Below are 12,077 nucleotides of genomic sequence, written 5' to 3'. Positions count from 1 at the left end.
TGGCGTCCAGCTAGAAGAGTGCATTATCGACATTTAGCTGCAAAGTGACTATGTATCCACTACTGGGACTTCATTTGCTAGTCTGTTTCTCACCCCTGGTTATATCCAGCTGTGTCGTTCGATACTGCTGGTCAAGAGGCTTTGCCCATGAGACCGAATGACATCATCAAATTATTCTAACAATACAAAGCCAACAGTTAATGCCAAGGATTTGAATATTAGGTCCTTCTCACTTTCAAAGGCTGAAGGAAAAATTAAAATACAAATATTAACTCTTCTTGCAAGACCAAAGGAATGGAAGCCCACAATAAAATTTTCTTGCCATCCTGAGTTAAATGTCCAAAGACGTGCTTCTGCCGTCCCCGTCCCATCACCTGCTTCGGAGCCAAGATCTTGGTGGCACGGTGTGGAGTGGTCAGGAAATGGGTTACCTGAAGGGAGGGTTGAGCAAGCACATCAATGCATCAGGCATCATGGGACCCAGCTTTCTCACTGCCAGAGGGTTATGCGATGGAAAGGAGACAGGTTGTAATGACACCACGGTGTTGGGTTGGAATTGACGATGTTGGTGTGAATTTAGGGTCTTTAGCTGTAGATATTAGATTAGTTAGGATTCTCCAGAAACAACAGAACCAGTGTGTATAGAGAGGCAGCGAAGAAGCGAGAGGTTGATTTTAAGGAACTGGTGCACATGACTGTGGGGGCTGGAAAGCCTGAAATCTGCAAGGTGGGCTAGCAGGCCAGAGATTTGGGGAAGGGTTGGTGTTACAGTTCAGGTCCCAAAACAGTCCTCTTCCTCTGGGACCTCAGTCTTTCTCCAAAGACCCGAAGACCTTCAACTGATTGGACGAGGCCCACCCACATTATGGAGGGTAATCTGCTTTTCTCAGTCTGTCGATGTTAATGTTAATCTCACCTAAAAAACACTTTCACAGCAACATCTAGACTGGTGTTTGACCAGATCTCTGGGTACTAGGAAGAAAGCAAAACCCAAAACAAAAAATAAAATGCCCCAATTCCCGCCTAATCTTACCCATCAAGGTTCCTGTCCTCCCCACCTGTGGTCTCCCTTGGATGTGGCATTCTGTGCTGGGGGAGATGGCTTGAAGCTGGCTTTCTTTTCTATCTTTCCTCTGTCCAGTGTTGTTGTTGTTATTTAAGAGTTAAAAAAAAAAAAAAAAGCAGTGGAACTTTCCCGAGAGTTTTTCTCAGAGGGGAGAAACACGAGACGGGAGACCAGATTGGAGGGGTGGTGAAGAAAAATAAAAGCGCCTTCCGCTTGTCTCCTCGTGAGCCCAGCTCATTCCATAAATGTTGGTCGAACATCAGAAACATTCCTGGAGATGAAGAGAAATGAATCCAATGTGGTTGGGCCTTACAATTATTTTATGAAATGTCAAAAGTGAAACTCTTTGTTCTTGCAAGGAACTGCGTGACCCTCCCTGCCCTGAAGTCCAGAGGGACCGAGCCCTTCCTAGAGGCAGGCTCCCTGCTGAGTTTGCACAGCATCTCCGCCCAGTTCCTGGGGGCAGATTTTAAATGAGCGTCCAGGGGTGGTTTGTGTCATGTTAGAGAAGAGACTACCTGGCCAGCTTTTCAGAAGCATCTTTATTTTGGTGTTTTTTATAAGTAAAATAGGGGCGCCTGGGTGGCTCAGTCTCCTAAACATCGGAGCTGGGCTCAGGTCATGATCTCACGGTTGCCGGGTTCAAGCCCCAAGTCGGGCTCTGTGCTGATAGCTTAGAGTCTAGAGCCTGCTTCAGATTCTGTGTCTCCCTCTCTCACTGCCCCTCCCTTGCTTGCTCTCTCTCAAAAATAAATAAAAACATTAGAAAAAAAGTAAAAAAAAAAAAAAAGTAAGAGAAACCCAGGGGCATCTGGGTGGCTTAGTTGGCCGGGCGTCTGACTTCGGCTCAGGTCATAATCTCACGGTCTGTGAGTTCGAGCCCCACGTTGGGCTCTGTGCTGACAGCTCAGAGTCTGGAGCCTGCTTCAGATTCTGTCTCCCTCTCTCTCTGTCCCTCCCCTGCTCACACTCTGTCTCTCTCTCCCTCAAAAATAAACATTAAAAAAAAATTTTTTTTAGATACAAGTAAAATAAATCCAGCATATACTGAACATAAAAAGCAGTGAGCACATAAACAAATAATAAATGAAGTGACCCAAGCAGCACATTGGTTGACAAGATACAGGAAGAACGCAGCAGTGGAGAGCAGGCGGGCAGGTGGGGTGCTAAGGCTTCCCAGAGGAGTGGCATCTGGGTTTGAATGACAAAACAGATAGAACGATACGAAATGCTAAGATGTAATACTTACAGGGAGCTGGTCGTGTTGTGGACACTGTTCAAAATGGTTTACGCGCATTATCTTATTTAATTCTCGTGGCAGTTTAGGTATCGTTATTTTTTTTTTTTTTCAACATTTATTTTTGGGACAGAGAGAGACAGAGCATGAACGGGGGAGGGGCAGAGAGAGAGGGAGACACAGAATCGGAAACAGGCTCCAGGCTCCGAGCCATCAGCCCAGAGCCCGACGCGGGGCTCGAACTCCCGGACCGCGAGATCGTGACCTGGCTGAAGTCGGACGCTTAACCGACTGCGCCACCCAGGCGCCCCTAGGTATCGTTATTAACCCCATTTTACAGATAATAAAACTGAGGCACAAGGCACAGGCACAAAGCTACTAAGTGACAGAGCTGGTCTGCCAACACAGGCTATCCTGTCCTCCACAATCAGCCTTGTTCTTTAAAGTCACTCAATTTAAAAAGCTGGTATTATTAGGGCACCTGGTGGCTTAGCTGATTGGGCGTCTGGCTTTGGTTCAGGTCATGATCTCACAGTTTGTGAGTTCGAGGCCCGTATTGGGCTCTCTGCTGTTAGCTCGGAGCCTGCTTTGGGTTCTCTTTCTCCCTCTCTCTCTCTCTCTCTCTCTGCCCCTCCCCGCTCTCAAAAATAAATAAAAAATAAAACATTTGTTTACAAAGCTGGTATTGTCATATTGATTGTTCTCTCTTCCCTCTTTTCCATTGTGCTGTATTACGCATATGCTGATTTTTACGTTAGCACTGTGTAGGTCGTGTTAGCGTTCTGTTCCTAGCTTGACTCTTAATTCTATCATGATATATTATTCTCCTCAGGTGACTGGCGTTCATTATATATTATAGGACAATTTTAGTTTGTAAATCTAACTCTGAAATATAATATTAAGTGTAGTAGCAGATACGATTAGGTTTTCCTGTATTTCCTGTTTGTGCATGTGCTCAAATATATTAGCAGTGAACAAATGACAAAAATAAAATAATTCTGTAATTCTCAAAAGGGTACCCATATGAACAATAGGATTTTACACATCAGGGTTGAAAATGAGATTTTTTTTTAATGTTTATTCATCTGAGAGAGAGAGAGAGAAAGAGAGACGGAGCTCAAGCAGGGGTGGGCAGAGAGAGAGACAAAATCTGAAGCAGGCTCCAGGCTCTGAGCTGTCAGCACAGAGCCCAACACGGGGCTTGAACCCACAAACTGTGATATCCTGACTTGAGCCGAAATAGACGCTCAACTGACTGAGCCACCCAGGCGCCCAGAAAATGAGATTTTTAAGAAATAAGAAACAGCATTCCTGGGGCTCCTGGGTGGCTCAGTCGGTTAAGCGTTGACTTTGGCTCAGGTCATGATCTCACTGTAGGTGAGTTCGAGCCCTGCGTCAGGCTCTGTGCTGACAGCTTGGAGCCTGGAGCCTGCTTCGGATTCTATGTCTCCCTCTCTCTCTGCCCCTCCCCTGCTCATGCTCTGTCTCTCTCTCTCTCTCTGTCAAAAATAAATAAACATTAAAAAAAAAATTAGAAAAAAAAGAAAAGCATTCCTTTTTTAAACATTTCCTCCCAGTTTGGTTTTGCGATACAGTTCTTACTGACTGTAAACAGAGAAGCCAGTCCCAACAGACTGTGGAGAAATGGCGCTTCTATTCAAATGGAAACAGTAAAGCTGATCAATAACACTGATGAATAAATTGATCAGTGGAGGTCCTAAAACTATTTTGAGTTCTCAGTAAAAGGGCGTATAATTAGAATCGAGGACTTGCAAAACCCAAAGCATAAACAGCTAATATCATGTGAAGAAAATTCACTTTGAATGGTTATCAAAACATGCTGATTAAGGGGCACCCGGCTGGTTCAGTCGGTAGAGCACGTGACACTCGATCTCGGGGTTGTGAGTTCAAGCCCCACGTTGGTTGTAGAGACTACTTTTTCAGAAAAAGGAGTAAAACAGGCTGATCGATACAAAAATAAACCACTATGTTCCTATATTGTCATAGTAAGACTTACAAAATAACAATATATAATCTTTCCGAGCGTATAGGAAGACAAACATCCTCATTCTCAAGGTGGAGGGTAAACTGAGCAATCTTTTTGAAAAGAAATTTATAAAATGAGCCAAGACCATCAATACCTTCATATGCTTTGGGCAGGAATTCTACTTCTAAGGGTCTCTGTCAAGAAAAAAATAATTAGAAATGCAGTGATGTATATATAAAGATTTGGTATCATGGAAAACTTAAAATATATATAGTATGATGAGTGTGTAAATTATGGCGTTTCTGTGGAGTAGAATGTTATGGAACCATCAGGAATTATACTCATGTAAAATGTTAATGGTGTGGGAGATGCTCAGGATATGAAGTCAAATGAATTAAAATAGGGGCGACACCATCTATGACGCATTGTATCAACTCATATACAAATTCATTTCAAACCAATTCAGGAGTATATTTTTCATTTACTTTCTTTTTGATTAGGGTTATCAAAAAACAGCTTATGGGGCGCCTGGGTGGCGCAGTCGGTTAAGCGTCCGACTTCAGCCAGGTCACGATCTCGCGGCCCGTGAGTTCGAGCCCCGCGTCAGGCTCTGGGCTGATGGCTCAGAGCCTGGAGCCTGTTTCCGATTCTGTGTCTCCCTCTCTCTCTGCCCCTCCCCCGTTCATGCTCTGTCTCTCTCTGTCCCAAAAATAAATAAATGTTGAAAAAAAAAATTAAAAAAAAAAAACAGCTTATGGGGCGCCTGAGTGGCTCAGGTGCTCGGTTGAGCGTCTGACTTCAGCTGGGGTCATAGTCTACAGTTCGAGCCCCACCTCAGGCTCTGTGCTGACCGCTTGGAGCCTGGAGCCTGCTTGGGATCCTCTGTCTCCCTCTCTCTCTCTCTCTTTCAAAATAAATAAACTTAAAAAAAAACACACAAAAAACCCCAGCTTATTCAATTTTTTTAAGAAAAGCAAAAACATGGCTGTTTTTTCATGCAGAGAGAAGTAAATGATATGCTAGCATTACATAATTTTATAATGCACGTGGACCCTGAAGATGACTTTCTCATACCTAACGGTTCATCTTCCACAGCTTCCCACGGGGGGGGGAAAAAAAATTCAATCGTAACGCATCTTCCTCTGCTCTGGTCTCGGTTTCCTGATTTTTCAAATGGAGCCTCGTCTGTCTAGATGCATGGTCTGCAAACCTCTTCTGTGGGCGAAAGAAAAAGGAATGGTATTTCTGTCCACACCGCCACACCAAAGCACTGGGGGAATTAGCGACACCAGTGAAGTTTACGGCTCCTTTTTACATATTCAAATGTGCGCTACTTTCTTTCCAGGGGAAGATTGAAGTAAGACGTTCACACCACGATGTGAATTGACAATTGAAGTTTAGTGTTATTACTTGCGTGGCCAGCGCAGTTAGAGTCCCGCATTATGCTTTGTGTTTCATAGGATGACGATGTGCCGTATTCTGTGGCACTTTAGCGTATCATTCGATATAAATATAGTTCCTTACTGAAAATTGTGTGCAAGTGATAAAAAGAACTTACAAGATAGTAGCTTAAATAAAACATGAAATGGCTTTCGCTTGGTGTCTGATTTTTTAATGCCTCTTTTCTCCCTAGCAATTCTTTGAGGTGGAGGAAGAGACTTTTGTGCAAGAATCAGCTACTATCAAAATGAGTAATTTGTTAAAAAGACTGAAGGAGAGAGAAGAAATGATTAAGGAGTTAAGAGAAGAGCTATGTCAATATGAAGAGTCTAGATTACAAAAAGTTGTAAGTGTCAAAACAATGAATAATTAATTTTAATACAGGTAAATAAGCCTATAACTTTCCAACAGTTTGGGTTAAGAATCAAGGAAATACAGGTGGTATAGCTTGGGCATCTCTCCACAACATCAGCCAGTCCAAACTTTTCTGCTCAATGGCATATTCCAGAAAACCCGTAATAGTTATAAATAGGAGCAATATAATTGTATTCAATTTTTATTCATAATGGAAATAAAATAACCTATCTCCCACTGCAAAAATTTTCCTCCCCTCGAAGAGCACGTAAATAGATTTTTGTTTTAATTTCGAAGACCCCTGCCCCGTTTTGCTGTTCTGATAGTTTGAAAGACACAAAGCAATCTCCCTGAGTCAGAGGCTTCCAGAAAGGCCCTTGGAACAAGAGAACTTCTGAGGAAAAATCTTGGGGAGGGTTTTCCCCCAGTTCTTCCCGTCACAAAGGGAGTCAGAGGCTGGTTTACTACTTAAACAGAGGACTGGTGGGAACAGATATGGAAAGAGAACAGAGACGCTAAACTCCTGTCAAGGAGGAGAACTTTAAGGGCTCTGGAAAGTGTGGACACTGAGGGTGAGTTCATTGTCACCTCACTGTGAGCCAGTGGCTGTGGCCCAATGGCAGTTCAGAGCCATAGAGGGGTTTTCATTAATGGATTCTAAGAACAAGAAGCTGATTGTTTGAGTCTCGCAGAGGGGCCGGAGGAATAACAATCTTTTTGAATATCAACTGGCAGGCACCGCATGCCTCATCAGCGGTATCTTATCTTGTAGCTAAGTTTACAGCGGAGGAAGCAGAGATAGGGTGGCTAAGTTACTTCCCCCAGGCATATGGCTAGTAAACGGTGAAGATAGCATGTGAACCAAGGTCCAACTGAATCCAAAGCCCACAAAAGGAAGTGGGGATCTGGGCTCTACAGTAATATGTCAAGGTTGTAATTTTCAAAATTAATTAGTATGTATATATAAAATAGACTATTATCATAATGTTATTATAATGTACTAGTATATTAATACTTATGGAAACATCCACCTGTAAATATCGACACACGCATATACGTGCACAGAAAAAGTCTGAGAAGTTATGTACCAAAATGTGAACACTGGGAAGAAACACTTGCTCGCTGCTGGGCCCTTTAAGTGCAGTCTATAATTTACCTAAATCCCGCATTGGTATTCTTATTTAAAACGCCAAGTTTAGAAGAGATAAGGAATTGAACTTATATGATTCTAAAGGATTTCGTTTATTAATTGGTGAAGGCGTGTTTGCTTTGTATAATCTATTAGGATTCTTTATGTTCTAAAAAAAAACTGAGTATCTTCTAAGCAATGTATTGTGGAGTGTGATTAGCATAGATCTAATAAAAATGAATACTAATTCTTTTTACATCTTCTGATGGCTTTGGAGGAGGCATATCCGGTTCCTGTACTTACATTAACCTTTTCCTGGGTCTAAATCTAGTCTTTTTAATTAATTTGTAATTAATTAATTAACTTTTAATGTTTATTTATTTTTGAGAGAGCGAGACAGAGACAGAGCGCGAACAGGGGAAGGGCAGAGAGAGAGAAAGAGAGAGAGAGAGAGAGAATCCAAGCAGTCTCCAGGCTCTGAGCTGTCAGCACAGAGCCCGATGCGGGGCTCAAACTCACAAACTGTGAGATCATGACCTGAGCCGAAGTCGGACGCTGAACCAACTGAGCCACCCAGGTGCCCCTAGTCTTACTTTTCGGAGATAATAATTTAAGAGAAAAGACTAAACAAACTGTAATAGTATCGGCTTTTAATCTTGCCTTGGTCAAAGTTATCCAGCATAGATTGGCAAGGTGATTTTGACCCATTCATTTCCCATTTGTGAAGTGCAAAGCGATACCCGCTTAGCTAAAAGAGAGTTACGAGAAGGATACCTGTTGCACTGACTGTGAATTGCTTTGAGCTCTTTGAAAAAAGATGAGTATATACATTCCAGTTATCATTATGAGGAAATGCACTAGCCCTTATGACTGTCTGGTTTACATTTGGAGAAATGCACTGAACAGAACTCAGGACTTGTTGAAACCTTCCCAATTTGGTAATTGAGCTCCTTACACTAAGACATGAGGCGTATCTTGTAATGTTTACACTCGTAAGTGTTCTCTACCTGTTAATTGGTCTCTCTGATGCCCCGGGGAAAGAAGGAAGATAAGAATAAGTGGTAGTGGCTTTGTGGGGACCAGGGAAATGGAAGGGTCCACCCTGCTCTTGTACAAGCAGGTGTTCCCTGGCTCAAGATGGCACCCGGAGGCCACGGGTTATTCCACTGTAATTTGTCCCCAGGGAGACCACCTCACAATTTCTGTAAACACCCTAAGATCTGAGGAAGGTGAGATAGTCCTGATTAACTAGGTGTGTACGTTTCTCTCAGCTCCTTCCGACTCCAACAGAACGTGTGACCCCAGTCTCCCACCTTGACCGAGGGTCACGTAGGGCAGTCAGTAATATGGTGTACATTTCAGAAACATGGATGTGAGTGCCACAAAACAGATCGTGATTGATATAAAATAAACCTATGGAGAATACCCCCACCTTTTTTTTTTTTTTTAATCCTCTAAGAATAAGATTTCCTAAATCTCCCTGCCGCTTCTAGAAGAGGTCTTTTTTCATTTGTAATTTCATCTTGTGCAACTGCTCCCTCTGGTGGCACCAAGAAGCTTACGACACGGAGCCTCTGAAATCTGATTTGGAAAAATGAGTTTGGAGAACCAATTGGGAAATTTCAAAGTAGCAATGGAGATCACTTGGAAAAAAAAAAAAAAAAACTTGAAATAAGCAAGCCGAAAAAGCAGTATCTTTCCCTACTGCTGGTTTATTCCCACTGGCAGCCAAGTCACATAAATAGCTTTGTAGTTAATACGTATTCCGATTATCTCTCCAGAAAACCTGATAAGAATGTGATCGCAGAGGGGAAAGTTTAATAAACAGCCGCCCTAAATCATACATGTAACCAAATGGAAACCAGGCAAGAAAACTCTTCGAGTTTCAGAAGCCTCCTCTCTCCGATCGGAACTTCCTGGGTGTCGAATACTCCTCAGAGCAACTTCATGCAAGGGCTGAGCCTCGTTTCCAGGTTTGTGCCCCGTGACTCAGCTGCGTCCTGCTGCAGTTGTCACGTGGTCACGCTGTAGGCTGACAAATCCCCGTGAGGACGGCCGAAGGAGGCCAGCCCGAGTGCGTGTACCTGGACGCGTGTGTGTGCCTGCAAACACGCGTGCGTGTTGCGGTCGCTTTAATTAGTTGTCGTTTTGAGAAGGCTTCATTTTTTTCTCACCTTAGCACGGAGGAGCTGTGCCACCATCGCCCTCGCACCGCCCACAAGCGCACAAGACTGCTTGTTGCTGACGGCGCTGAAACAGAGCTGTCATTCAAGAGCCCCAGCTCTGCAGGGCTGCACTGCCCCAGTGCGCCACTTTCCTGGTTGTCACTCACTGGGAGAGCACCTGCTCTTCTCCATGACTGTCATGCAGCACGGGCACGCATCAGCACAGCACAACACGCCCCAGCAGCAAATTGAGATGTCCAAGTATTATACGCGGAGCCTGCAGAATTGAGACACGAATACGGCAGAGGGAAGACTGCTGAGAGGCACATGCAGGGCTCTGAACAGAACTCCTCAGACTCTATTGTGCGTAGGGATCACCCGCAGCTCCTGTTAAGATCCAGATTCTGACAGTAGGTCCGGGCTGGGTCCTGAGAGTCTGTTTCCCATACGCCGCTGGGCGATGCTGAGGTTCCCGGTCTGTGGACCAGACGTGGAGTAGCAAGGCTCTGTGGTGTGCCAGCGCTCAGACATGATTCTTGCAAGATCTGTTTAGGATTCTGAAACCTGGGAACAGTGATCCCATGCCGCACATCTTGTGCGTGTTCACCAGAGAAAAATAGTGCACGAGCCATGGCCCGAAGTCCCAATTTTCACATGATAGAAAAACTTTACGTCGGTGAGTCCCGTTATCAGTTTAAAATGCCAGAGTGATCATGGATCGCACACAATCTCTCCTCAGCTATAACGCCGCTTTAAATAGCGACACCTAGTTAACCACCTTTTAATGATCTCCATCCTTTTCAACCTTGGTTTATTAAATGCAGTTTATTTTAAAGAAGTCTTGTGGTTTAAATAAGCCAGAGCTAGTGGTGTGGGCAGATGGTGGAAGGAACCCCACCACAAAATCTGCCACTCAGAGTGTAACAGATGACCGTAGCAGCCCAGAACTATCCCTTTGTTCATTTTGCTAATGAGTGTCCTCATTGCTGTGGGAGTCTGAATAGTTAATTACGTGCAGTTCCTGCAGCTGACAGATGGTGGGGACAGAGCTACAGATTAACCTCACAAGAACGAGGGGCTGTAGACGGACATGAAGGGGAAAACCAGTTGAATGTGTGTTCCTTGCTTCCTGCTTTTATGTGACAATTTTAGAAAACACATCTAAGTATTAGCCGCCACCCCTTATAAATACTGTGTGTGATTAGTTCAAATAGTTCTTGTATAGTTTATGCTAATGGGTGCTCATGTAATCCACTGTGGGTATTCTTATCCTGCCAGTTAGGAAACCTTTGCTTAACCCTTTGAAGACAAATATTGTTTGTTTGTTTGTTTGTTTGTTTGTTTGTTTGTTTAAAAAGCCCTTTTAGTCTATAAGTACATTCTGTGATGGCTTCAAGTTGAACGTGTGGGACTAGAAATTAATTTATTAAGGAAACAGTGTTGTTTGTTAACTATTAGATTTGTTAGCTTTCCTTAGTTAAAGAATGAGTTGGGCTCAAATGATTTAAATAAAATGGTGATTTGAAATCATAAAGATCTGTATTGGGTTTAGTGCAAAATTTAACATTGTGTTAAAAATGAACTCTCACGGAACTAACTTCCTTAGTAGGTGGCTTGTTATCTTTTAAGGGTTTATTAAATGCACTGTAAAAATCACAGCCACTTATTTTTCTTTTGAGCCATTATGGCCACAGAGAAAAGCATTTTAATAATTGACTTTCAGGTATCTGTGAAGTTAAAGAAAAATACAATTCCAAAAGGAAAGCCGTATACTGGGAGTATGCTGTTTTTGAGGAAAGGCTTTATTTTGGTGTGTTAGCAATCACGGCATGCCTGCAGAAAGAACAGGTTATCATTCATCTGAAGATGAAAGTTCAAAAGTACTTCTGTCCTCTAGATGAATTTTGAAGGGAGGCAGATAGAACCTTCTATCTCTTGTAGCATAATAATATAACGACTTTTAAGCATCCTCCTTAAGATCTTGAGATTGCATAGTCATTTAATATTTTCCCACCATGAAATATAAAGTTCTCCACCAGCTTCCCCAATCCATTACATCTTAATTTTTAAAAAAATGCGTGGCAGTAAAATCTAGACAGCCATAAGCGAGCATATTCAGATGTGTTTCAATAGCTTTGAAGCGGACAAGAAGAAGAAGAAGAAAGGAAGAGTAGCTTCCCAATAAGCCTCTATTGCGTAAGAAAAAGCCTCTCCCATAACGGACAAGGCGAGATTTAAACAAAAGACGCACATAATAAAAATGTAAATGAGTTTGCTTTACTAAAACTATAACTTTAAAGTCTTTTGTTGTAAGTTATCCTGAAACCTTCTTACAAGGTAATCACTGTTTGCATAGAGATTTAAACCGAAGTCTTCAATAGCATTCAACGCCTGCACAGCCCCAGTGTGACAGGCATGCAAAGCCATGTTAATGTTCAGAATGTGAATTGCCTCTGGGTGGTTCCTCCACGAGGCAGAAAACCAACTGTGTGGATATCCGTGTGCCTGATGGACTCCATGCGGCTCCCGGCCTGAAAACGTCACCACTTTGACATGTGATGTGCTCCTCATGACACTGGCGACGCTGACACCGGGAAATGCCACAAAGGCAACAAGCCCCCCTCCTTCGCCGTGCACTTTGCTACCCCCTGGCGCTGCCCGTCCCGGTCTCCCCAGTCTGCCTAGTTACAGGCGGACAG

At 43.2% G+C, this 12,077-nt stretch overlaps 1 protein-coding gene across 2 annotated transcripts in view; it reads left to right on the top strand.

Annotated features, from left to right (window-relative positions):
- CB4H10orf67 (chromosome B4 C10orf67 homolog) overlaps positions 1 to 12,077 on the top strand; it is a 171,402-nt gene that overhangs the window by 56,512 nt on the left and 102,813 nt on the right. For both annotated transcript variants that reach the window (XM_043561556.1, XM_043561555.1), the window contains exon 5: positions 5,924 to 6,076. In XM_043561556.1, coding sequence (XP_043417491.1) covers positions 5,924 to 6,076 — 153 coding nt within the window. The remainder of the gene's footprint in view (positions 1 to 5,923; positions 6,077 to 12,077) is intronic.

Source organism: Prionailurus bengalensis, chromosome B4 (assembly GCF_016509475.1).
Source record: "Prionailurus bengalensis isolate Pbe53 chromosome B4, Fcat_Pben_1.1_paternal_pri, whole genome shotgun sequence".
Lineage (NCBI taxonomy): Eukaryota > Metazoa > Chordata > Mammalia > Carnivora > Felidae > Prionailurus > Prionailurus bengalensis.
Note: the sequence above shows the minus strand (reverse complement) of the source record. Positions and strands in the feature narration are given on the sequence as shown.